Source organism: Amaranthus tricolor, chromosome 2 (genome assembly GCF_026212465.1).
Source record: "Amaranthus tricolor cultivar Red isolate AtriRed21 chromosome 2, ASM2621246v1, whole genome shotgun sequence".
NCBI classification, from domain to species: Eukaryota; Viridiplantae; Streptophyta; class Magnoliopsida; order Caryophyllales; family Amaranthaceae; genus Amaranthus; species Amaranthus tricolor.
In genome coordinates this window covers 40,416,375-40,443,396 of record NC_080048.1, presented here as the reverse complement: position 1 = coordinate 40,443,396, position 27,022 = coordinate 40,416,375, and the positions used below count along the sequence as shown (strand labels likewise).

At 32.4% G+C, this 27,022-nt stretch overlaps 4 protein-coding genes across 7 annotated transcripts in view; 2 read left to right on the top strand and 2 right to left on the bottom strand.

Moving 5' to 3' along the window:
- Positions 1–166: 166 nt before the first annotated feature.
- On the bottom strand, positions 167–5,685 carry LOC130806095 (GDSL esterase/lipase At2g42990). Its single transcript, XM_057671023.1, has 3 exons — positions 5,244–5,685; positions 2,965–3,454; positions 167–506 (listed from the first exon to the last, which is right to left on the bottom strand). Exons 1-3 carry the CDS (start codon positions 5,628–5,630, stop codon positions 313–315), a joined length of 1,071 nt encoding a protein of 356 aa, XP_057527006.1. The 5' UTR covers positions 5,631–5,685; the 3' UTR covers positions 167–312.
- A 1,754-nt stretch (positions 5,686–7,439) lies between these two features.
- On the top strand, positions 7,440–13,436 carry LOC130806094 (probable lipid-A-disaccharide synthase, mitochondrial). 3 transcript variants are annotated; one of them, XM_057671020.1, is made up of 10 exons: positions 7,440–7,569; positions 7,985–8,227; positions 8,302–8,401; positions 8,483–8,588; positions 8,676–8,899; positions 9,831–9,897; positions 10,337–10,575; positions 10,782–11,008; positions 11,535–11,834; positions 13,298–13,436. In XM_057671020.1, the coding sequence occupies exons 2-9, from the start codon at positions 7,995–7,997 to the stop codon at positions 11,704–11,706; spliced, it is 1,368 nt and encodes a 455-aa protein (XP_057527003.1). In that variant the 5' UTR covers positions 7,440–7,569; positions 7,985–7,994; the 3' UTR covers positions 11,707–11,834; positions 13,298–13,436. The 3 variants fall into 3 exon arrangements, with proteins under 3 accessions (XP_057527003.1, XP_057527005.1, XP_057527004.1); XM_057671022.1 differs by having other exon boundaries at positions 7,454–7,569; positions 8,016–8,227; XM_057671021.1 differs by lacking the exons at positions 7,440–7,569; positions 13,298–13,436 and adding an exon at positions 12,439–13,156 and having other exon boundaries at positions 7,580–8,227.
- A 1,605-nt stretch (positions 13,437–15,041) lies between these two features.
- LOC130806091 (DNA-dependent metalloprotease WSS1 homolog 2) lies at positions 15,042–22,105 on the top strand. Of its 2 annotated transcripts, XM_057671017.1 has the most exons (11): positions 15,042–15,202; positions 16,476–16,723; positions 16,972–17,181; positions 17,531–17,611; positions 17,710–17,796; positions 17,888–17,983; positions 18,797–18,850; positions 19,103–19,920; positions 20,250–20,298; positions 21,481–21,520; positions 21,687–22,105. In XM_057671017.1, exons 2-11 carry the CDS (start codon positions 16,481–16,483, stop codon positions 21,833–21,835), a joined length of 1,827 nt encoding a protein of 608 aa, XP_057527000.1. In that variant the 5' UTR covers positions 15,042–15,202; positions 16,476–16,480; the 3' UTR covers positions 21,836–22,105. The 2 variants fall into 2 exon arrangements, with proteins under 2 accessions (XP_057527000.1, XP_057527001.1); XM_057671018.1 differs by lacking the exon at positions 20,250–20,298 and having other exon boundaries at positions 15,070–15,202; positions 21,687–21,825.
- A 477-nt stretch (positions 22,106–22,582) lies between these two features.
- Positions 22,583–27,022, bottom strand: part of LOC130806092 (protein-tyrosine-phosphatase IBR5) — a 5,129-nt gene continuing 689 nt past the window's right edge. The window contains exons 2-5 of the mRNA XM_057671019.1: positions 25,080–25,179; positions 23,988–24,045; positions 23,323–23,429; positions 22,583–23,057 (exon numbers count right to left, since the gene is read on the bottom strand). Coding sequence (XP_057527002.1) covers positions 22,801–23,057; positions 23,323–23,429; positions 23,988–24,045; positions 25,080–25,179 — 522 coding nt within the window. The 3' untranslated portion in view covers positions 22,583–22,800. The remainder of the gene's footprint in view (positions 23,058–23,322; positions 23,430–23,987; positions 24,046–25,079; positions 25,180–27,022) is intronic.

Here is a 27,022-nt window from a genome sequence, read left to right as displayed (position 1 = left end):
TTATTTTTTTATGTAAGATTAGAACAAAGTTTACGTAGAATAACAAATTCTTGAATGAAACGGTCTCACTGTGCCCAATAAATCTATAATGTCTATTTTACCCTTGCTTTTTTTTCCTAACCCATATCTCGTTAACTTTTAGTACATATCTCTATATTATGAATTATAACAGTCTTTTTAACATAACATACTCATTTATAGTAGGTAAAACAGAACGAAGGAAGTATTATATACCATTTTTAAAGATATTTTTAAAGCAAGGGTGTAGCAATATTTGAATAAGAATTAAGTACAAAATAATATATATAAAGTCTACATAAATTTATGCAAAACAGTATTGAAGAGATGCTCAGCCATGATTCTGTTTGTTTTTTCAGTAGGGTGGAATGAATCCCAGAAGACATATTTATCAGCATCAAGGCAAGTCAATGGACTATCAAGAAGGCATAGATAACTCATCTCCACTAACCCTGTCCCACAACATGCTTTATAAGTTACATCATATCCTGTCAAAAGTCAACTATATGTCAACCTAAAGTGAAATATAGCAATCTAACTGAAATTAAGCAGTATAAAGTCAACCATTTGTCAACCTTAGAAATATAGCAATCTGACTTAAATAAAGCGGTATTGGTATTAAAAGTAATGTTTATCGTGAAGATTATATACAAATTTACGTAACTAAGAAGTGCATATAATATAATTAGTTTTTATTATTTAATCAAATACAAAAGATTCTAAATATTTTTGATAAGAAAATATTCTAATTTTTTAGGTCTCTTAAAATGGACATAAGTGTTTAGTTAGCTTTTTAAAAATTTTTTATCTTAAGAATGTTTGATAATTGATAAATGATTGATAGTTAATTAGAATAACTGATTTGTACTATCTGATTTTAAACATATTGTTAGGAGCTGCTTGTTCAAAAATTGATGATTAATACCACAACAAATCTCCTATGAGACGGCTATATATGTGTGACCACTGGCTCCAGCCTATAATTTTGAAGTTGTCATTTTAAAGTTTGAATTGGACTATTTGAACCTTGAAATAGACATTTTAAGTTTTGGATTTGATAAACTTTAAACCATTGAAATAGACATTCTAAGTTTTGAAATGAATATTTTACAGTTGGAGTAGGGATTTTAAGAATTAGAATTGGTATCTTAAGCGGTGGAATGGATGTTTTAAGGGTTATAGTTAATAGCTAAAAAATTAAATTAAGTATCCGGAGAAGTAAGATTAAAGCTTAGAGTAAGGGTTTTAAAATTAAGCATTTTCAGTGGCCATATGCAAGTTCTTGTGTTAATAACAAGTTATTTCAACCACTTTTACCAAACACGGAATATAGATACATAAACACCCAATTAACTGTTTGAGCCAAAATAAGCTAAAATCAACAATAAACTATATACTAAATATTGTCTTTTTACACATTCATTTAACTAAATTTGCTACATTTTTTTTTCGTTTATTTTACAGATTTTGCTAATTTTTTTTTATCATATCCTTTAGTCATCCATTCAACTCATACATCTACCTAGTATTTACAATGATAAAGTTGTATTATGCTAAATTTTATCATATAATTACTCATACATTTTAACCTAATTTGTAAACTTTTTTTTTTTTTTTTACAGAGATTGCTTTATTTTTTTGTCATTTTTGTAATATTTTATCTACAGATATAATATTTATTTTATTTCATTATATATTTCTTTCATTTATTTATCTATTTAATTTTTTTATATATTCTCTCATTCATAACCATTTAAAATTTTAATTCTAACAAGTAATAACTATAAAATCACTAAAATTGGGTAAAACTTAACAAAATTAATTACTATTTATAAATTCATAACATAACAACTAACTAATAACTACCCAACGTGTTGTGCATGATTAAAAACAAAAACAAAATATATAGATTTTTTTTTTCCATATGAGATTTTTTATTATAGAACAAAACAATGGAAATAAATTGGCCATGTAATTATTTAAGATTTTTTTATATGACATTTTTATTATAGAACAAACCATTGGAAATAAAATGGCCATGTAATCATTTAAGATTTTTTTCAATGGAAAAAAATAATGGAATAAAAAAAATCTTAATGAAATTAAATTTATTTATTTCATGTGGCCATCATTTTCACCTCATGATTATAAATGGTCCAAATATACTTTTGATTAAGAATTTTTTTTATTTGATCGTTTTGGTTAAATGTCATAATTAACATTATTAGCATTCAACTACACCTACTCCAAAAATTATCTAATTCCAAACCTATTTGTATATCATTTATAAGAACACAAAAGTAGGAAAACTAAAAAAAAATAAAAATTTAAAGAATCGGATTTGTCTCGAGTAAATATCATTTTTTAAAAATATCCGACGTTTGATTTTTTTTATCTAAGTCCCTGTAACCAAAAAAAAGTTATAAGGCGTTCTTCACTTATATTGCTAGAAATATACTTATCGTAAAAATTGAGGGGCAAAATTTTACAATGGAGTTGTTGAGCAAAGTATTTTGTTGCCATACTAGATAGGAGTATAATTTTAGCATATTTAGATACATATAGATAGTTGGATGATCAAACTATTTGATGTTAGTGTTTGATAAATTAGGTGGTTGAAACAATTTGTTGTTATAAACCATCTGATTTTTATATCATATTTATGACATGGTGTTTGGTAAACAACTAATTTGATTAAAGTGATTGATTTGACCAACTGATATTTTGACGGTATTTCGTATTTGTGAAGTTAAACTGTTAATTCATGATTTGACCAATATGTGACTTCCTAAGTCTTCGCCCTTCATTTTTTTTCTCTCATAAATTGACTAATACGTGACGGTATTTGATGATGAGAAGACTACTTGTTCCAACTGAAATGAGATCTAATTTTTTTCGTCCAACATAAAGAAGTGTGCTTAATTCAAATAGGAAATGAAAACTTACCAAACAATGAAGGCTTCTTAATGATTTGACGAAGGATGTGATAAGGGTTTGAAAAAAGCACATGAATGCCAAGCAATTGTGTATTAAGTTGATTCACCAAGTTCTTCATTTTGGCATTAAACTCAAGAGCAACATTATTGTATTCTTCATTACATTCATGAATTGCAAATAGATTTATAGTCCTCTCTAATGGCAAACACCCCATCGGAGGAACGCCCGCTAGCGAAATTTTTCGAGCACCATGACTATAAATTTCATGCACAAATATTTTCGCGATTTCTATTAGATGATCCTCGAACTCAGGCACCGTGTAACATAACTTCGTTGTAGGAAGTAAGAAGTAGTTCTCTAAGAAATCGTTTGTTCCTATGCTTATTAGATAGACTGCTTCTCTCAAAATCTCATTTGTTTTCTCTTCTCCTACATAAATTCGTAATTTTTGTATATAATCCTTAAAATATTCAATTTCCTTCCATAATGGTATCACGTTCTGTAAAGAAACAATAATTTTAACCGTGTTACAAAATCTAATGTATCAAAAAATATATTTTACATAAAATATTCTATTTCTTTATGCCAAAAAAAATCAACATAAATACTTTACATGACATGAATACTCACATATATAATGGAAAGGTAGCCTAAATCACGTTAATAGAACATGTACAAATGCAATGCATGATTGCAAACCTAATAAATATGTTGCAACAAAAGGAAATCAATTGAATGACACAAGAAACACTTAATTATATTTTATTTTGCAACATATATAGTTATATTAATATACTTCAAATAATTGATAAAAGAAGTCCTTTGTCCCTTTGTTCTAAAAAATTAACTTTATTTATCGTTTTTATCTATCCCATTAAATTTGTCATATTTCTATTTTTGTTCATAATTCACGCTATTACATTAATTGTCATCCCAATGTTTGTTTTATTTGCCCATAAAATATATCTTTAGATTACTATTTATTCACTTTGGAGAGTGATATACTCCCTATTCCCTATGTTGTAAGTACTAGGAGTCTACTACATTGTCTTAGATGGTTTAATGCATTTGAGACTTTCTTTATTTTTCAAAAATAATAAATTATGTATTTAGCAAGTATATAAACAACATAAAAAGATAAAATGAGTTTATTGATAGAAATAAGAAAGAAAACATGGTATAATTTATCAAAATGAACGAGACATTGTACTAATATGGCAATATAAATGAAAAAAAGTCGTACATGTTATCATCATTAGTCATTACTTATATTTTTACATGATACAACGAGTATTACAATTAATTTATAGGAGTATTTTATTTTTTATTATATATTTTTTATATGTTGAAGTAATAATAATTATAAATGTCATAACACACTAAAATATAAACACTTATATTAATTACATCAATTGATGCCTAATTAGATAATTATTTTTCAACTTGGATTGGTTTTTAAAAATATACTTGTTTTTTATTTATTTTTATTTATTCATTTATTTTTTTAATAAATAAAAATATACTAGTTATTAGACTCTATATATATCACTTTCACAATTTCACAATTTCACATACGCCATGTTTGATGAGAGTAGCTATGAAATAGTTGTTTTGTCAAAAAAAAAAACTTTAAGAAACAATGTTCCGAAATCTAGCTGTTAGTTTATTAAAAAATATGTCATGTTTTTCTTTTTCTTTATTTCTTCAACTTACTCTATACGAAAAAAAATTATACTATAATTAATGTTTGAAAATCGTAAAGAATAATTGTTGTAGTAGCTAGCATTATGCAAAATGTTACTTTAATAATTTTTTTTTTTATTTTTTTACCAAAATGCTATGAGCAACTCTTAAATAAAACCGTCTCATAATGAGATGTAGTTATTTTAATATTCAAAGTATTAATTTTGCCATTCAAAATAACGTATTAAAAATTAAACGACTAAAACTAAATATTAATTTAGGTTGATTATTTAGCTCAATTAAGAATTGTCTAATTACAAAACTATTTTAAATAAAATTTATGATTTACAATTAGTATGGTTTTGACTCAAATCAAACTACTAAGTACTTAAAAACTACCTAAAACACCACTCTCAACACAGCCATAATCCTTATAACTACCTACTCATATATTATATACTAATAGTAATTATTTTAAAAGTCTATTGGTGGATTTTTAATTATTACGTATAATTTTCTTTGCCTTTAATTTTATGCGTAATATTAAGTTGATAATTATGACTAATAATTAATCTAAGAAATAAAAAATAAAAGAAAAAACTTACAAGTACAGAAGAAGTGGTATTATCATAGCCAGTACCAGCAGAAGCAAAATTAACACCACTAATAAAATCTTTCATACCATAATTTGGATCCAAATAAGCTGGAACATATTTTTTAAGACCAAAATATTCTGAGAAAAAATCCACGGGTACCCGCCCATTTGAAAATCGACCCGTGGGTCGTCCACCTTCAAAGTCTCTTCCATATGGTTCAAAGTTACTTTTTAATAATGTGTTAATTCCATTATTATTTCCGGTGTCGACGGAAGAATCTCCGAATACAATTACGGCTGAAATCTTACCGTCGACCATCGAAAAAATAATATTTAAAAAAAAGAGGATAAGAAAGAACGAAGAAAAGTGGCAAATATGGTGACATATTTTGGCCATGGAGTATAATAAAGTGGTGACACCAAAGAAATATTGTGTATTTATATAATTATATGTGTTTATTAGTATGTGGGTTGGGAAATAAATATATAGTAGTGTAATGGATGGAGGGTGTTGTGTTAGTGTGATTGAAATTAATTAAAGAGTTGGTATTGTTTGATAGAAGTTGATGAAAATGATTGTTAGTTGGGTGTGTATTGATTGTGTATATTGGGTTAAATATATTTTTTGGGTTAGGGAATTATAGGAATTCAGGGGGAAAATATTTTAATTGAATGTTTCTAAATTATCAAAATAATAATTTTACTTTAAGGACAAAATAATAGTACAAATTCTTGTGAGAGGCGGTCTCTTTGAGAAACTATCTCTAATTGAGCTGACTCATTATATATTTTTTAAAATATTGTAAGTAGGTATTAAGAATAATGTAAGTGTTTATTTAAGATATTGAAAATATGCATTAGCGGTAAATAAGCATTAAAAATGATGTAGATAGGTATTAAGAATACGATAAGTATGTATTAATCTTTAATAGATTGAGCTGGAGATATGTCTCTCAAAAGACTAGCTGAAATAATAGAGTTTATGAACTTGACTAGTAACTAAATTCACTCCTTTTGTTTTTAATATAAAAATTTAAATTGGACCTAGTTCTTAATCTTAAATAATCAACAGCTTAAATCGACTTATATTAACCCAGTTTTTAATTCGATATAAAAGCGGTTTAAGTTCATCAAAAGTTAACCTCCATTTGAAATTGATTTGATTCGATCTAAAGATCAGTTCAATTCAAGTGAAGGCTTCGGCCATAAACATCTTTAAATAAAGGTCACTTAATGACATTAATGACAATTTATCAATTTATTAATTTTTGCTATAGCTAGCAATTGAGTTAATAAATAATTTGGTGTGTTCAAGGTTTGATTTGTACTATATAAATGAGTAATCAAAACAAAATGAGTATTAGGGTCTATTTAGCAAATGAATGTTAGACTGTTAGTTGGAATTATTGATTGAAATTGTTGGACGTTAAAGTATTTGTTACGGAAATGTTTGGTAAAAATTATATGTTGGTTATTGGTTGTTTATTATAAAAAAAAGCTAAAAGTCAAACACTAATGAAAAAAGCTACTATGAGTAATTTATTGGTTTTGATTTAAAAGCTAATTATGAACCAGCTTAAAAGTTAATTATCATAAATAAAAAAAAAAAAGTCATTTATCAATTTTTTACTTCTTCACCAACTTAAAAACCAAAGATAAAAAGATTAAGCAAATAAACCAATTAAAAAACATTAAAAAATACTAGTAATTATAATGTCACCCCTAATAGCGTCCATTTAAGTATTTGTGTAGATGAATTTTTTGAATTTGAATAATGAAATTTATTCTCACTTAAATAGTCATGGATCTTTTACAAACCAAGCAAAGGAAAAAATTTAGATTCTTCAAACATAACATAAGGGAAAGTGTCAAAAATTACTATTAATTTTTTTATAAAAAGTATCTAATAAAAAAATTATTGCAACAAAATACCTAATAAATTTTTTTCTTTTCTTCAGTTGACTGTCAAATATAACGGTTAGCCGGTCGAAATTGAAAATTCTTCTTCTTTATCTTAATTTCGATTTTGAATTAAAAGTAGAGAAAGAAGATATTGAGAAAATTGAATTGAAAAAAAAATTAAAGATGAGGAAGAAAAATTTTCAGCTTTAACTGGTCAACCGTCAATTGAAAGAAAATGTTAATTGATACTCTCTAGATAAGAAAATATTTTACTATTTTTTCACAAAACTTTTTGAAATTTTTACTTTTTTATGATAATATTCTTAATTTAGTCCTGCCTGAAATCATCCTGATTAACCTTTGAATTCGGAACCCTAATTGATTCCGTATTAGCTCATTGACGCTTCAATCATTCATTCAATTAGCCATTGAAGGTACAAACGCTTCATCATCTTCTTTTCGTCTGCAATTTCACTTTCATATTATGCTTATATTGTAACTTTATGCTTAATTTATTGTTTTTTCTTCATTAATTTCATTTTTATTCTAGTTGCTACAATTTAGGTTTTTACTTCATGTTTTTATGTTGGATTAATCTGATTTTAGGGTTTAGTGTAGTACCTAGAAAGCTAGTGATGTTTGCAAGGTAAATCAGATTAATTAATCTTTGCACTTATGTTTGCAATCAAGGATCAATGGTAAACAACCATTTTTGTCACATTAACAAAGGGTATAAGAAGGGTGATGTTGCCTACATGATACATCTGACCCCCAAACCCCACCCTAAGATGGGATAATGGAATGTTGTTGTTGATTAATTGCGTGTTTCTTGGTATCCTATATCGACAGACAGCTACTGATGTTTGCAAGGGTAAATCAGATTTTGAGCTGGAAGGCTCTTAGAAATACTGGTTTAAGTAGGAGATTTACATCTGTTTCAAGTAAGGCGGTTGTTGATATGGCTGCTAAAGACGGGGAACTCAGAGTGTTTTTAGTTGCTGGTGAGGTTTCTGGGGATACCATAGGTTCACGCCTAATGGCTTCATTAAAGAGGATATCTCCTTTTACTGTCAAATTTTCCGGTGTAGGCGGGTATGTAAATATTCTTTCATGCTCTATATTTTTATCAATTTTACATGACATTATTATTTATATATTTTATTCAGATCAATGATGTCTCAACATGGTTTGCAATCTTTGTACCCTATGGAAGAACTTGCGGTAATGGGAATATGGGAGCTGTTGCCACATCTTTACAAGATTAGGGTATGTATGATGAAACTTTCAATTTTGTTTGAATTCTATCATAAATGGTTTTGTTCTGAAATTTCAGTTTTCAAATTTTAGTTAAGGTTGAAAGAAACAGTAGAAGCTGCTTTGTTGTTTAAACCACATGTCATTGTGACTGTAGATGCGAAAGGATTCTCGTTCCGTTTCCTAAAAGAGTTTAGAGGTATGTTTCTGTTGCTGGAAGTCTGTTTTATCTGAATTGAGTGTCTAATAAATATGGGCTAGAAAATTTGAGAATTGCCTTTTGCAGCTTCATACAGTCAGCAACATTTGGATAGACCTATGCACTACCATTATGTTGCACCATCGTTTTGGGCATGGAAAGGTGGTGAAGCAAGACTCAAGGGACTATCTCATTTCATAGATCACATCTTCTGTATATTGCCATTTGAAGAAGAAGTTTGCCGACTAAATGGGCTCTCTGCAACTTTTGTGGGACATCCAGTGCTCGAAGATTGTTCGGAGTTGAATTTGGTATGTTTTTTGACTTCTTATATGTGTGAAATGCACAACACGGTTGCTATCTTCCTATGTTTTTCCCCTTGTGTTTATATTGGTGGATTTGATTTAGTTAGATGAGACTCCACTTAGCGTTGTGATTGAATGTTTTCTTTTTTGATTTGTTAAGTAATTGCTTAGTTGTAATTTTCAAAGTGCAATTATATAGGCTTCCTTATGTGCCCATTGTTTTCTTTTCCTGCTCCTTTTCTTGTAGTTTTTCTTACACCCTCTTCATTCGTTTTTTGCGATATTAGGATGTTTCATTAAATTGACCATTCCGGTAGAGATAATAGCTTAACTTAGTCATTGTACTACTGGAGCAAAATCCTTCTAGCAAAATTGCTTGGACTTTGGACCGAGATTCATGGATATTCCTATAATCTATGATCAAGGTTTGGAGAGGGATATAATACGACAAACCATACCCTTATCGAAGGCAATAAGGAGATTATGGCCAGTGAAACCCTTGCCATTCACGAGTATTCCTATATGGCTATATATTTTATTAATTAGAGAATATCTCGTGTGAAGTGGGACTCTTTTAGAAAAGGAAAGCAAGTTTTCTAGAAGATGTGAGGCAATATGGCGATATATACATCAGGTTGAGAATGTTTCAGGTGTGAAATGAGACTTTTCTAGAAGTGCTGATGTACAGTTTTTGTGAAGATGTGAGGAATTAGCCCAATTATGGTTGTTGACTTTATAGCAGGCTAATGGCTCATGTCTCGAGCTTTTTAGATAATATTGTTGTTCTTTTAGGATCTTTCTTAATTTTTTGTCACCAATTATTTTCTTTTTAGGTTCTCATATTTTTAATTTTCATTATTTTAAAATGATGCAATTTTTTTTGCGCCAAGATATTGCAACATCTAAAATTATCTTTACATATTGGTGTCACGGGAAGGATACTATCGACTGGAAGGTTCAGACCAATAATCACAACTTCAATTTTAAATTTGAAATTCCTCCAGGTATTTGCTCTGCTTAGAATTGTTGTTTCAGATGCTTACTAATTACTCTTATCCTTTAGTTATACAGAAAACCTCCTCTATTTCTGAACTTTTTCCATTAGTGTTTGTGTTCGTTTTACCTCTACACATAGTGCAAAAAAAGGCCGCATCACCGTATAGCTACCGTATCGTAAAGGAGTTTTTGGTTTACTGCGACCAAAATATAGGTCGCATTGACCGTGAAATTCGGTTTCGCCACCGTGATCGAAACTGTATTTTTTCACTATGCCTCTATGTAACCGGTATCATGAATCTCAGCTGATTTGGTACTTCCATTTCTTGATAAATCTGTCACAAAACTTTAATATTGCGTTCCAGGATCTGTTTTACAATAATTCTGTTGCAATGAATATTAATTACTATAAGTATTTACTATTAACATTTGTTTTTGTTGCTATAGGAGCCAAGTTTATAACACTGCTTCCTGGTAGCAGATTACAAGAGGTAAAACGTATGGTTCCAATCTTCTTGAAAACCCTGGAGATTCTAAAGGAAACATTCTCTGAGTTGAGTGCATTCGTTCTGGTCGCTTCAAATCGGCATGTGGAAAACTACATTAGTAGTCTGAATGACTGTTGGCCAGTGCCTGTCAAACTGATTCCTGGTGGTGCAACAGACCTAAAATATGATGCATTCAGTGTAAGGATGTACTAATTATAATATTGTGTAAATTGTTCTTACTTTCCTTGAAATCCGATTGACACCTTCTCTTCTGGCCAACTCAATTTTTGGCTTCTTGTAAATGGATCACAACCTTTTTCTTAGGCTTAAAAAGTTGAAGTGGACCTAACTTTACATCACTATTATATCTGTTCAAAACCATCTTGATAAATAGCACTTGACAGGCAAGCACAGCTGCATTATGTACTTCTGGAACTGTTGCTGTGGAGTTGCAACTTGCGAGATTACCGTCTGTTGTTGCTTACAGAGCTCACGTTTTAACAGAATGGTTGATTCGTTATAAAGCTAAAGTGCCATATATATCCCTTCCAAATATCCTCTTGGATTCTCCTGTCATGCCTGAAGCTCTTTTTGATAGATGCACACCCAGAAATTTGGCATCAACACTAATGTATGGTTCTAACTGTTTTCTATCTTCGTGTATTTGTAGTGATATTGATTCAGAAACCTTTTCCTTAGCAATTCCTCTAACAACTAAGCTGGGAAACTCATCCATACTTTCTTAAGTTTTTAGCATAGTTTGAGTCTAAGGAGAAGTTCAATTTGTTCTTGATGTTAGTATGTTACCCTTACCAAAGTTTCCCTTCATGTCGGAATCCTGGAAATCCATTTTTGTTGCCAAATGGTAGTTTATGATACGTAGCGTTCTATAATTTAGTTTTGTTTATGGATTCATCATAATTATCACCATACCTAGTATATCCGGCTCATAGAAGAGTCTTGTTCATGCATTATGCCTGTTAAAATGAGTTTATTGTCATAAGCAAGTATCTTAAATTGACATTTGATGCCTTCAGCTCTATTTTATATCTTAACATTGGCATCAATTTTGTGAATAAATTTTCTAAGCCGATGACTTGTTGACAAAATATTTAATTGAACGTCTATTAATCTAATTTAGGTCGTCATTTTGGCAGGCAACTTATCCAAGATGATGACTACAGAGAACAACAAATCAATTCCGCTGACACAATTATTAGGCTTTTAAGTCCTGCAGTCACCAATTTCATACAACTTGATTTAGGAGAGACTTTGCAACCTAGTATGATTGCTGCATATACTTTACTTCATCATAGAAGGTGCCAATAGCTGCAGCCTGCAAGTCATTGTTCTACTCTTCCTCAATTTGATGGATTCCGTGCAACTATGATCTCTTTCCCCTTTTTCTGGAGTTTGGTTCTGCTCTTTGGCTCCTCGTTTCAGAAGCCATTTTGAAGGTAACAAACAACCCCCTGAAAATGATTTGGTATGCCCACGGACTGTTGGCCTTGCACAATCTCGAGCGGAGGGTTTCATTGGCCGCAACCTCCTTATTTCCTTTGATAAGGGTATGGACTGCCGTCTCTCTACCCTAACCCTCCTCAGAGATCATAACTTCAATGAGCGGGATATACAGGGTATGTCGATGATTGCTATTGTATCTAAGTTCTCAACTGAATTCAAGGATATATTAGGAGGAGGAAGCAATTTTTCAAAGTAGACTTTTTTTGGTCAGTATGGTGGTACTTAGGAAGATGGAGGAGTTTAGAGCCTCTTACTACTTTATGTGCGAATTACGCTGTAGGACTGAGTATCATTGAGTGTGATAGTCATCTATTATATCATATGTAGAAAGAGCTAATCCATGTAGATGACCATTGGAATTTGGAATTGATATATTGGCTCATGTAGCCGACTCCAATCTTTTGAGGCTAAGGCTCTGACATCGTTGTTGAAGGAGCTTACCCACATTAGTGGGTAGGTGAAGCAAATGTGTTGTATCTTTTGAAGTTTATCTAAGAATATTTCAACGTCATGCCGCTTCTGTCTCTTAAATTTCAGGCTCAACGCTCAACCAGTCCCTAATGTTCTTTCCTTCGTTGCTGTCTATCTCCCCGACGGCTCATCAAGATTGTGTTTTTGTCATTTGTGAAAGTTCTTTTTTTATGAATGTGATTATTCAAAAATTATAGAATATTTTTATTTTTAGATAGTTTAGTATCGAGTCGATTCTCAATAGGGCTAGAGATTTATAGTTCATTGATTTGAGATGATAACGAACTATAATAATATATGTCATTAAATCACGCACACATAATGACATTTTTTGTGATGGTTGCTATTAAGGATATTCGGAAACAACCCTCTTTGCTATAATAATTGTGAGGTTGCATATATTCAACCTCTACAAATACTGCGTATGTGGGACCTACATAATGACATTAGAGTGACATGTTCAATATGAAATTGCTCTGCACAACATCGTTGTCTAAATTTTCTAATTATTGCTATTGCTTCCTAATTTAATCGTCTTTTTTGAGGACAATAAATTTTCAGATTTAATATTGATAAAGACACTTTGTTATTGTTAGCAAACCCAACTCCCTTGTTAACCAAAAATAGACATTGTCTAAATTTTCTAATTATTGCTATTGCTTCCTAATTTAGTCGTCTTTTTTGAGGACAATAAAATTTTCAGATTTAATATTGATAAAAACACTTTGTTATTGTTACCAAACCCAACTCCCTTGTTAACCAAAAATAGATATTTGCTGAGAACTAAACAACCATTCATTCACCACAAAAACTTTCCTTATATAATCTTACATAATAGAAGCTCTAACAAATTTTCCATCGAACCATTTTACGTTTATCCCATACATACATTTCTAGCATAACTCTAATCCTCTCGTCTTGGCAGAATGACGATTACAAGAATACTGGCTCTTTGCTTGGCATTGGTCCTGGTTTCCTCGCTCTTAGTGAAGGTTATGGACGCTGCAGACGACAAAGAAAAGACACCTGCAGGCAGTGAAGCGAAGGGACCTGCAGGTAGCGAAGATAACTCACCTGCAGACGACAAAAAAAAGTCGTCTGCAGGCAAAGAAGAGTCACCTGCAGACAGCAAAGAACAGACCGTGAAGCCTGATAACGAGGAGAGCGGGTGGCCTGCAGACGTCTTAGATCCTACAGCAGACGAGAACGACGAAACTAGCGAGACGAAATATGCAAGTGATGATTCCTCTGAAGATGCTCCTAGGATGATTGTCATGGGTCACTAAGGCTTTTCCTTTTCCCTTTTCTTAAGGTTAAGGAAGGATAAGTTGGTGTATGATTTAATACTTTGTTTTCTTAATTTTTTTATGAAAAATGTAATGATTTTTAAGTTTTCAAAGAATTTATTTTTTGTGAATATTCTTGATTTGAGGGTATTTTTTATTTTTGCCATTAAAAAATAGAGCCTACTCTTTTGTAGGAATCTAAAATATAATTCATACGGCTAATTGTTAATGATTTACCTGTAAATCTGGCATGATTTATTGTTCCGTATAAAGAAAAAGTCCAAAGATGTTTTCTTTGATTAAAAGATATTTTTATATTAATGGGTTATAACCCATGTAGCCTTAATAACAACGTTTATAAGCAAAAAGTATATCAAATGATATTAAATTTTAAATTTATCTCATCAATTGATCTATCTAATCATTAATTTTTAATTTCATTTGAGTTCCTTTTAAATAATGAAAATCATTTTTCTTTCATAATATTAATTTCATTATAATAGAAAGGGAGTAAATGAAAAGTATGAAAAGTTGTGAAATTATAATATTAAACAAAGAGAAAATAAATTGTGTGGATGATATTAAAAAAGTTTATAGTTGCGATTAAATTTAAGTATTATAGTTTATTTTTTGAAGAAAAATACTATAAAATAAATAGGACAATTTAAAATAAAATTTAAGGCAAATTGAGGAGATCATGAGAGTATTGTTTCATGTCATCCTCAAACCCATACTTTCTCGGTTTCTCCTCAAGTCGATTTTTCCACCCATTCATTGCTAGACTTGTTTTTCTTATCTACTCAAAAAATCTGATCAAGGCCCAATTCAATTCAATCCCTTTTTTGCAACTTTTTTGTTGCATTGTATTATTTTGAGTTATAACGTATTATATTTTTTATTTTATTATTTGAGTTAATATTTTACAATTATAGCTTGATGTCTAATAACTATTAAAAATCAAAAACTAATTATTAAAAGTAATAAAAAATTAAACATTTTTAGCTGTTTATAGCGATACAAATACAATACATACAGTACTCCATCTGCACATTCCTCTTCACTTAATTTTTATTTAGAATTATCGTGTTTGTATTTCACCTTTTTCTCTTCTAGTAATAATACACTTAACTCTCTCTTAATCTCATTTTAAATTCATTTTGTTTTAATTTCATCTATTTATTCTTACCTTCCTTGTTATTTATTTTATTTAATCAACTAAAAATTATTATTTACACCTTAATTACAGTAAAAGCATAAATGTACAAGTGAGTAAACCTTTAATTACAAATTACTATTTACACCTAAAAAAATAATCCGACCGACCGTTTTATATGAGCAATGCAATGACATCATCCTTTCACCACTCCTGGCCCCTGGGTTACCCACGCACCCACAAAAAAAAAAAATCTTAATTTTTATTTTATTTTGTAAAAGAATTACCAAACACTATATATCAAATTATCAATTCTTGAACAGGAAAATTCAAAATCAAAGTCATTCAATTTAATACTCCTTTCTTCATTATTGAATTTTCCCATTACCAGGTAACATTTCTTAACTTCTTTATCCACTAATTCTGTTCCAAAATCATAATTTTATTTTTATTTTTACGTAATTTCATGTAATTTGGTAAAACCCCTTTTATTTTCCCTTAATTCCTATCCAATTGACTATGATCTGCGATTGGGTATTTTTATAAAGTTTTTGTCTTGGTAGTTCCTTTGATTTTTGTGATTGGGATTGCAATAGATTGTGTTCTGCAATTGGGTGTTTTGACGAAGTATTTATCTTGGCAACTTTTTTAGGAGTATTTATCTTTCTTTTTTCTGGGTTAAAAATTATGTGGGATTCATTTTGATTTTTTGTTGAGTGGTGATTTGAAGTCTAAATTCTTCCTATGATGGTGTTGCAATAGATTGTGTTCTGCAATTGGGTATTTTTCTCTTGGTATTTTTGGGTTAAATGATTATGTGGGATTTATTCAAATTCTTAATGGTGATTGAAAGTCTTAATTCTTCCTTTTATGAGGGGATTAGGGATTGCAATTATTTGGGGTTTTCAATATGGTGTTCAAGTGCTGATATTTGTGTGGGTTAGTTATGTTCTAGTGCTGATATATGGAGTATGTGATCACTGATACTATTATCTATAGTCTGTAATTGAATTGCCTCATTTTTAAGATGATATAATTCAACATGGATGGAAAATTTGATGTCAATGACGGAGTTATCATTCTTGTTATTTGTGATTTTGCGTTCGTTTACTACTTTTAGTTAATGTAGCGTAAAATATAATGTACATATAGAAAAACTCGGGACATGATGACAAATATGGGCTGGTATTGATCGAAGTTTTCTGTATATATGGTGGGATTAATAATCTCCAACTTCTTTATTTAACTGACCTCATTGTTATAATGATATAGATGGGTATACTGATTCACTTGAATGTCTAAAGATAGGGTATAAATTATAGAAAGAAAACCAAGTATTAATAAGAAAGAAATTTGTTGGAAACTTTGCAAAATTAGGTCTATTATATGCGTGTTTGACTTGTGCGGGATACTTTGTTGACTATGACTATGACTATATGCGTGCCTAGTTACAAAAAGGTATCATACAAGCGTCTTCTCCAAATTGATGGCTGTGTTTCACTAGTAGCTTTTATTACCATGATCTATCTGTTTTTGATTCGTTTTGGTTTATGTAGTCGACCCCATAATTAGGGTTAAGTAAGTGGCATTGTTGTTGGTTGATCTATTGGTTATAGGGTATTATTGTTTTACTGACTTATGACTCTTGTTTCATCTCCTTTCAGGAATTATGGTGCAGCATCAAAGCAATATTAGTGTTCATGTTATATGGAGAGGGGAAAAAATTGTGCTAGAAATAAGTTCAGAGGCTTCTCTCAAGGAGTTGGGAGAGGAACTACAGACCTTGACTGATGTTCAAGCTGATACAATTAGATTGATTGTTCCTCAGTCTACCACCAAAAGCTCGAGACTGCTCACGCCTTTTTCGGACGAGCATTCAACTCTCAGGCTACTAGATACTGGAATTGAAGAGGTCTTTAGTCACAGCTTGATTCCTTTTTTTTTTTTTATCTATTTATTCCATTCCTTCTAGTTGGACCTTTTTATTTGTTTCCAAAAATATGTTCTGGTTGTCGTAGTTTATCGCATTAGATGACTAGCTGATTGTTGCAAGATTAGTGCTTCTATTTGCTCCAAGTAGTATATCTTTCCTTGAATATAACTTCATAAAACATGTAAAATGCTTTGTGTTGTAGTAGGACTCATATGCATTTGTTTCAGGGGAAAACTGTAAGAATGATGGGTGTCTCTGAAAATGAGATTGATAATGTTCTTAAAGATGCTAAAGACAATTTGAGGATTGCTGGATTTGAGGAGGAGGAAAAGAAGATGAATCAGCGTATATCCCGTGGATCCCGTTTCCCATTGAAACTCCCGGAAGGACCTTACATCTTTTGTGATTTCCGTACACTTGAATTACCTGGAATAGAGGTATTGTGTTATATATGGATTTCATCTCATTTTCATGCAAATAAAATTTGGTTGTAAATAAAAAATCCAAGAAAAAAGAAAGGGTTTCAGACTTTCAGTGGTGGTCTGTGGCAGTGTAACATAATTCGCTAGCTAATTCAATTTTTGAATTCGTGATTCACTCAAATTTGCCCAAGAATAGCCCAAAAACGATCATAATATTTTTTTTTTCGATTTGAGATTAGTGAGGAGATTAGCGAATCATGTGACATTCGTCCGTGGCCCTAATGAAAAGGATATTTATATAGTATGCCAAGCACTTGGTGAATCTTTCTTGTGGAACTTACACATTTCTTTTTTATTATCCTAGTTAAAACCTCCTCCTTCAGAGGCATTGAAGAGAATGCATATGCTTGCAGCTGACCCAGGAATCGTTGCCATCATGAAGAAGGTAGTGGTTTAGTAACGATGTAAGGTTTTTGTTAGTTTTTCCATTCATATTTACCAATCGGTCTTCACATAAATATGTTCGATTGTTGTTTGTTTAAGCATCGTTGGCGTGTGGGGATCATGACAGAGATGGCGCCTGTTGGATATGTTGGTATCAGCCACAAATGTCTTCTTGGTTTTAACAAGGTATGTGAGGAACTTCAACTTTTTACAGGATGTGAAAATTTTATTTTGTGTCTTTCTTTTGTTTGTGATATGCTATTTATTTACATTGCAGAATCGCGGCGAGGAAATATCTCTTCGTCTTCGGACCGATGACCTCAAGGGTTTTAGAAAATACGAGAGCATCAAAAAAACTTTGTTGCACGAACTTGTAAGTTCTTTTCATAAATCATTATTTATTGCATAGCGTATTAAAAAAATTGTGCCATTGTTTTACGAGTTTTTTATGACGTGGAGTTTTTCATGTCACCTTAACTTCGTATGTGTACGTGGACATTATGTTGGGAATTTATTTTATCTTTTTCATTTCAAATGGAGACCTTAATGTCAACTTTTGAACCAACTACACTTCTGTTAGAGTTGAAGAAACTTTTATACTTTTAGATCTATTAATATTTTGGCATATTGTGCAACTAAATTATGTGAAGTCTAGTTTACATGGACTGTTATACCCATGTCCAACTCGAACACGTGTCCAAGTGTCCAACTTGACTTATTCATGGAAAAAAAAAATTCATATTTTGAACCTACATAGTCACTTAATGACATTAGGATAATAAATAACAGTTTTAGTTGTGATTATAATGACAATTTTGAATTCATGATGATGCGGTAATGGTCGTTGTTTTGCCGTAACAAGGGTAAAGCAGTTGTCGTATGTTAACCATTACCTAAACGATGAGATATCTCTTGCACCGACCTAAAACACGGTTTTTTTTTACACATTTACAATTGGTTTGGTGGTTTTTGAAAACCTATGCAACTCAGCCGATATCATGCATTACGATGCTGGCTGCAGTCTTTTTTTGCAAGATACTAAGATTGTGTACATTTGACCTTCTAACTCCACCTAGGCGAGAGCCACTTAGTGGCATATATTGTTTTTGGATGAGTTTAAATAGAAAATGCATACCTTCTGGCTTCATGTGGCATTGTTTGATGTTTGTACTATTTTCGTTGACAGGCGCACATGGTCTACTCCGAGCATGACGCAAACTTCTATGCTCTTGATAAACAGGTAAATATCTCTCTATTTCTCTCTTTAAGCAGTTCTGTATGAGCTACCCTTGTAAGAGACTGTCTCTCGGTGAGACGATCTCAAATAAGGAGTCTATATTCTTATAATATATATAAGATAGGCTGTATGACCCATGAATGAGGCACGTCTCTTGGAAAGACCGTCTCATATAACAATTTGAGGTTTCGTATTCTAATGCTCCATGACATTTTCACACTAGTACTGTCTTTACAATGCTTTTGAACTTTGCAGCTGAATCAAGAAGTTTTTGCTTTAGACTGGACAAAATCAAGGGGTCATACCTTGGCTGATTCTCGATATTCTGGTCCTGATGATATGGATTTAGAATTTGATTCGCATAGCAGTTTTCCGTACAAACTTGGAGGAGAAACTTCTCGTATGTCTGTCGGTGCTCGCATGGCTTCTGTTTCTGCTGCCTATAATCGTTTTGCAAATTCTTCTACCACATCTCAAGACTCCACTGAAAATGAACTGCCAAATTCTGAATCCGAAGGTGAAGCTCACGGGATCTCAAAACTCCACGACACCTCGAAAAAAGAAGAGATATTCGTTAGGGATCAAAGTGATGGCGAGCCAGATCCTGATGATTTAGAAGTCTCCTTAAATGGACTGGCTGCTCCTACTGCCGACTCTTCGTCAATGCAGATTGAGAGGGATGATAAAAGAATAGAGATGACTATTAATGAACCTGATCCAGATGATTCTGAATCAGAGACTAATATAACGAGTCGTATAACATCTAAGCCAATGAATGACGACAATGAAGCTCAATCACAACATTGGAAGGTTCAAATGGAGCCAAATCCAGATGATAGTCAACGAGATATTACAGGGAAAGCAGAGCCGGATTTTGATGACGTGGTTGAACATCTGCCTCAAAATTTAGAAGTAATGGCTGATGAGCCAGATCCAGATGACGAATTAAGGAGGATCCAAGATTCCGCAACCTCATCTTTCAATCGAATTAACAAAGCCATTGAGTTGCTACGTACTGAACTCAATCCCTCGGAAGCCATGACAGTCCTACAGACTTTGTTTAAAATAATCAGGTAAGATCCTTGGTCATTTGTAAAACTGTTGGGTCATGTCCAAAAGGCATATGATCCCAATCAGTGAAACATAATTCGCTTGATAATTCGCCTTTTGAATTCGCTATTCGCTCAAAATGGTTCAAAAATAGTCTAAAATTGACCATAGTTCATATTTCAATTTGCGAGGCGATTAGCGAATCATGTGACATTGATCCCAATTAATGTCGGTCAAAAAATTTCTTGATCAAGATCAAATTCCGGCTGTTATTAACATAATTTTGCCTACGTTCACATCTTTCGTGGTTGTGTGTTAATTTCTTTGGTTGAATCATGTCATTTTCTTGCAGAAATGTATCTGAAAATCCTAATGAAATGAAGTACAAAAAGCTTCGAAAGGTACGTTCCCTACCACAAATATCATGGGAACGTTTAATCTATGTTTTAGTTTCAGCATCAACCATCAATATAAATCATGGCACTCAGTGCCGGTTCTAAGCCCATTTCGGGTAGCCGACCGCCTACCGCCTATGGACCCCAGTAATAAGGGGCCTCAAATGTTAAATGTTGCTATTCAGGCTCGATTTTGAGCTAACACTTACAATACATTATGTCTTAAATTATTTTTCTTCAAGTGAAAAAAAAAATTTTATCTTTTGATATAATGAAGGACCCGCCCTATTATAAAAGACATCGCAAAAATAATTAGGGCCTTAAAAATCTTTGCTTTAACTCTTGAAGTCTCAATACATTTTTATAAGCAACATTTAAAACAAAAAGAAAAAGGGGTTTTCTAAGATAATTTATGGAACTGTTAGTGATGTGAATTGTGAAGTAAAAACAATGCAAGACTTAGTTTTCCATCGTACTCCCTTTGCCCCCAAATGTTTTCCTTCTTTGACCATGATATGTGAAGCATTCTGGAATATTGGGCAACGTTTTGGGACTAAGAAATATGATCGTAAAATTAGGAACTTAGGGAGTAAGCCAATAACTAAAAAATTATTGTAAGTTTGATGTTGTTGGACTTCCGAGATGATCTATTGGTCTCCTATGAAGAGCTGAGAAAATGAAATGAGTGGGAAAATGAAGAGAGACATTGGGTGAGAGAAAAGTCTAAATCTTAGACCTCAATATGATGGCTCTCGGGGCGTTCCTAGATTGTGACTTGTAACTTGTAACTTGTAAATGGAGGGAACGCAGAGTCCAGGGTGGCAGATCCGAGGTGCTACTGTCAAAGGAAAGATCTTAGGTTGCATAAACCCAATTCCTTCAAACTCCGCCTAGGTGGGAACTACTTAATGGCATCAGAGTAACGGCATGTGTTTTCTTTATCGTAAGCCAAAGGCACCCTCCATGTTGGGCATTCTTAATTGGAGTTTTGTAACATATTGCATAAGTCAAGAACTAGATCGAGTTTTATAGTTTTCGATTTGAATTTTTATCTATACTTTCTTTAAGGTGATCCCTTGGACTGAAATACGAGGAGTGGCAATTCTCTCTAGTTACACCCTTTTAAAGCGTCAATTATCTTGAACAATTATCTCGTTGTTGACCTTTATATTCCCTGTAATATTGCAGGCCAATCCCGTTTTCCAAAGGAGTGTAGCAAATCATCAAGGTGAGTTTCTCTTAAAAAATCTATATTTTTATATCGGGAAAGGTCCATATCCATCTATTCAAAGATCACGTATTGTGGTGATTGATGGAATTGGTTGGCATCCTTATTAAATTTCCAAAGATGTACGATATCAAAAATAATTGAAATTTATTTTTCATGGGTGCAGCTGCCCTGGAAGTTCTTTTCTTGATCGGTTTTAGTGAAGAAATTATCACCGAGATGGGAAAGGCTGAAAGTTACCTGCTGTTGAAAAGGAATGATCCGGGTTTGTTGTGGCTTGCAAAATCCTCCCTCGAGGCAAACCTTGTTAAGTAATTGTCGCTCATTATATATCGAAGCAAGCTAAAAATTTCTTGAAATGGAAACGTAAATTTGAGGTGGTGTTTGTGCAAATATCCTGTTGTATTTATGTTCTTGTACAATTGATTTTGCTAAATAAGTTATTTTCATCTGTATTTTGATAGAAGAGAGTTTAGTGAATGTATTGTTTACTAACTTGTAAATGATAATTAACTTATGCATTGGTTTGTTTCTACTCTTTTAAGACAATGCATTTGGATACCAAAAGAACTTGGTCTAGTGACATTTTGCTTCTTCCCCAAGTACCCCATCTAGGGTTAGAATCTCGATGAACGCAATTAAGGGTTTAACGTTTTTCGGTTTTTGCTATCTCTGTTGTGTAACAGAGTATTCTTGGTGAATATTGTCCAATTTTTGAATTTGGAAATAAGACCGAAGAATCCCCTATATACAAAGAGAAACTTGTTGGTTCAAATAGCAACTTTTCATACAAACTCGAAGAAAAATTTGTTATACATGGAAAATTATACTGAGTGTACAAGAAAATTTTAGAGATCCTTTGGAATGCTTTTGAATATCATACGAGGTATTTTCAATACGCAATACAATAGTATCCATTCCCTTGATTTACAATCCCGTGATCATTGAAATTGATCATTTTAATTGTACATTAGTACTCGAAAGTCAAATAAAGTACTATATTTGCTAACGATGATTTTCAAATTGATTTGTTTTGGTTTATGTAACTATAACCCGACCTGATGTTGAAATTAAGACTGTCATAATTGTTGTTGTCTATTGTGCCTGTTATGCACCAAGCTTTACAGCAGGAGGTTTCGACATCATACAACGCCCACAAAAACAAAGGCAGCAAGTGCAAGAACAATACAAAGACGCAGCTTTCGATGTCTGAAATCTGAATAAAGCTTTGACATCAAAAAACAAGGACAGATCCTAGAAAGGAAACCTCCGAAACGGTATCAAGCACCGCCCATCGGGACATCACCAACACCAGGATTAGATTGATTTACATCCTGACCAGCTCCGAAGGCAAATTGCTGAGGAGGAACTTCCAATGGACGATCGAAGATAGAGGAACCACTCGCGGTATTGAAAGCTGGTACAGGGGTAACTGGATCCGTTTTCGGGAACCCGAAGCTGAAAGACTCTGTCGGGAACATTGCCTCGCTAGTCGCAAATAACTTTTGCTCGTACTCTTGCAATTGCTGCGAGACAGCTGTACAAAAAATTACGTCAATGAAAACATCATTACAGGTCTGTTTGGCAACTGTTGGTTGGTTTGATCAGCTGAAACTTCTTGTCCCGATTTGCTAGTTGTTACGTCTGTTAAGCCAAACACTATCGGAAATACCGGGACAAAAATATCATTATATCGATAAAATCAGGAGACTAGTTGATTTAGCATAGATGAAACTTATCAAACCAATCGTATTAGTCGAAAAACGAGCAGAAATCATGAGTACATCGGGAGATGAACTAACCTTCAGTAAGCTCAACAGATGGCCTACGCTCTTTGACCCATTGGTAACTTTGAGCAAGCCTCCATCCTTTGCATTTCATCAAATAAGCAATCACTATAGCCGGTGACCTTTCAACAGAGAAGTTTATATCACTTATTTGAGTACTAACCGAATCATTAACTATGGAAGCAAGTATGTGCGCTAGCACAAGTAATGCATCTTGAAACCAAGAAGTAAAAGTTCTGTATTCTTTATGGGTTCCATCATGGAGTATCTCCATAAATTTTTAATATATTCAGATTTAACAAAGTGACACGGAATATAAACAAAAATTATTTGCATAACACAAAATTAGTTCGATTACAAGCATAAGCTCAAAAACAAACCTAGAGGCGAATTCAGGATACTAGTATAGATTTGGCTGAATACATCTATGCATGTGTGTTGAATCAACTCAATAGTCATTCTTATGTGTTATATGTTACACAGTTCAATATATAAGATTTTTAAATTAATAACCCGGACCATGGCCTAGACAAGCCTAGATTCCTCCATCTATTGCATGTTACAATTTACACGCATTTCTATGCATGTGTGTTGAACCAACTCAATTGTCATTCGTATGTGTTTATATCTAACACAACTCAATATACAAGAAAATCAAAATATAAATAAAAATTACCTACCGACTCTTTCCCGTCATGCAATGTACAAGAACACGAGCCTTCTCCCTTTCACATTGTTCTGCCAAACAAATAGAGATATTAGTAAACATATTCACATACATAAACAGGCGGTTCAGCGGGTATATATCAAAAGTCAACATCAAAAGGTATGCACCAAATTCATCCTCAGATTATACGGTCTACCAGTGATTTGTATTTCCTCTTCTATAGTAGTGCACCTTTTAGACATCCAAATTTAGTAATTAACTATTGATGTTGAATGGAAGGAATATCACATACTAATACTATTCGAAATGAATAGATACATCTTGGAAATAAGCTTATAATAGACCTATTAGATTTTCATACATATTTTAAAAAAATTATAATGGCTAATTTGTTAGAATAACAACTTCTAGTGATTTTCACCATAGTGCAAAAATACAACGGTCGTGATCATGGTAATGAACCATATGTGGTTATCGACTTAACGTAACACCTAAATATTGGTTTACAGCATGAGATACAAAGCGATTCTTTTACACCTTTAAACCATGAGATACAACGCGGCTGATGTGATGCAATACAACTTTGTTTTTGCACTATTTCATCCATGATTTATTTGATAAGGACTCCATGACTTTAAATCACATGTCACGTAACGAAGTTTCACGGAACGGTAAGGTCAAAATCCGCGGCCATTATATAACAAAAGAGCCTCAGTTATTTCCATTCGTCACACGAAGGAAGTGTAAAAAATGCATTATGAAGTAAAATAGCAAACAAGATAACTCTTCTTTTCAGTACTACATTCTTTAACGAGAGAGGTTATAACAACACTATATTCGAATGCGAGAGGCTGCATAAATATCACTCAAAGCAACCTCTGAGAGCATTATCGGGCAACACATATGCAACAACTGAACTAAATGTCCTCCACAAAACTATATTTGTAATTAAGAAAGAGAGCATTCAGCCCCGTCTTGGTAAACCACAACGATAGGCCGGAATTCAGCAATCAGCACTAGTTGCATTTTTACTAACGCGTGTGTAATTTCAATTCAAGCAAGACCCATACTAATGAAACAAGTAAACAATAGGAGGCGTACTCACCTAAAAATTGAATAGCATCCTCAAATTGTAAGCTTTTGTCGTCTTGAAGGGAATGATAAATAAACGAATTTCTGTAGAGATTTTGACAAGATGGGACAGTCTACAAGCACCAAACAGGCAAAAGAATAAATAACATGACAAGCACAACTAGGTGAAATGAAATAGGACCAAATCGAAATTCGTTAGACCTATATTAGAACCTGAAGGAGTTGAAGCTTCTAATTCTCCAACATAACGTTACAATTAAAAACTCAAATGATCCGCAGGAAGAATCGAAAAAGAAGTATGACTAAGCATTGAATTGTGGTTTAAGCTTGATTTACACTACCATGAAAGAAGAGTAGTTATTCACTAAATCATTTTCTTGTTACTTAATTTCATTAATTTTTTATTATAGATTGAGAAGTGCAAAATGTAAAAACATACTCGTCATAAAAACATCCAATTTTTTGGATTGGCTAAGAATTCCAGGTAGACAGGGTGCCAATATGATTGTCCCTCATTAAAAAAATATTTATTCTTCTAGTACCCAACTTTTATTAGTTGCATTACCGCCTTAATTTTAAAAGGCAATGCATTCATTATCCTATTTGTCGCCATCTCCTTTAGACTACTATCATAATAAATGCTTTTGACACAAAAATAACATTAGTATATTAGCACCTTCCTTAGATTACCATTAAATTAGTTCATACTCGGAAATTTTAGACCCTGAATCAATTCCAAAAGCTAAGAATATTCTTAAACCCAACAAAACACCAACAATGTCAAAGCCTTGATCTTAACATATGAGGTTGGCTCAAACAAACAAACACAAAGGTTACCAACAAAGGTTATAATGTATTCATCCCTTTTAATACTAGTCTACAACTAAAAATATCAATTTCAATGATTGTCCTCCTCTATTCTCGTATGCTCATGAAAATTTCATTTCATCATGTCATTCTTCACTCCAATACATCATCTTTGATCTACCTCTTCCTTTTTTCTAACTAGTGCACTTTTCTTCCTTCACATATGACGACATAAACAAACGCAATCGCTATTTTCTCCTTTTGCCTTCAATATATTGGACTCCAAGATTTTTTTTATTGTCTTCCATTTATAATTAAGGTATTTCCACGCCAAGAAGTAATTGATTTTAGTTGAAATCCATGCACTTTTAATAAATCTCTCAATATCATGTGTTAAACACTAACAAGTCATGATTATTGCAAAATCCAAAATACTCTTCCACTTTATTTCTAGCTCCATAGCCAAAACCTATATGAACACTCTCAATACCACTATCCTTAAACCTTAACATTGTTGTAAAATTCAACATAGAAACTACAAAACAACATCACTCCCCTATCAAGATGCATCATCATCATACCCAGTGCATCCCACTCATAGAAAAACTATGGACAGATTTGGAGAGGAAAGGAAGGCGGCAACTCATACCCATAAAGGAGAGCGCAGACAAAGAGTCCCTCGGGCCTCAACTCGAGACCCCCCTACCGAGATGCACTTTTAATAAATCTCTCAATATCATGTGTTACGCACTAACAAGTCATGATTATTGCAAAATCCAAAATACTCTTCCACCTTCTTTCTAGCTCCATAGCCAAAACCTATATGAACACTCTCAATACCACTATCCTTAAACCTCAACATTGTTGTAAAATTCAACATAGAAACTACAAAACAACATCACTCCCCCTACCAAGATACTCCAATGTATCCACGTTTGGAAGGTCTAACCTCTAACCATAAGATCAAGGAATCAAGCATTCTTACCATCAACCTAAACATTCACTCCCCATATTCTACCAAGTCAACCAATCAAACAAACCAATCTCTACTTTCTAACATTGATTTTCCAAGGTACTATTATATAACTACACTTGAATTATGCACCCTAAATAAAAATACATAAATAAGGAAACCAACAATCCAAAATT

Bases quoted from the DNA above. Each gene is read 5' to 3' on its own strand.
- LOC130806095 (XM_057671023.1), bottom strand. From the start codon at position 5,630: ATGGCCAAAATATGTCACCATATTTGCCACTTTTCTTCGTTCTTTCTT. The intron at 3,455-5,243 runs GTAAGTTTTTTC...GTTTCTTTACAG, and splicing joins ATACCACTTCTTCTGTACTT to AACGTGATACCATTATGGAA. The intron at 507-2,964 runs GTAAGTTTTCAT...GACTTTTGACAG, and splicing joins TAAGAAGCCTTCATTGTTTG to GATATGATGTAACTTATAAA.
- LOC130806094 (XM_057671020.1), top strand. From the start codon at position 7,995: ATGTTTGCAAGGGTAAATCAGATTTTGAGCTGGAAGGCTCTTAGAAAT. The intron at 10,576-10,781 runs GTAAGGATGTAC...AGCACTTGACAG, and splicing joins TAAAATATGATGCATTCAGT to GCAAGCACAGCTGCATTATG. The intron at 11,009-11,534 runs GTATGGTTCTAA...TCATTTTGGCAG, and splicing joins AATTTGGCATCAACACTAAT to GCAACTTATCCAAGATGATG.
- LOC130806091 (XM_057671017.1), top strand. From the start codon at position 16,481: ATGGTGCAGCATCAAAGCAATATTAGTGTTCATGTTATATGGAGAGGG. The intron at 17,182-17,530 runs GTATTGTGTTAT...TTATTATCCTAG, and splicing joins TTGAATTACCTGGAATAGAG to TTAAAACCTCCTCCTTCAGA. The intron at 18,851-19,102 runs GTAAATATCTCT...TGAACTTTGCAG, and splicing joins TCTATGCTCTTGATAAACAG to CTGAATCAAGAAGTTTTTGC.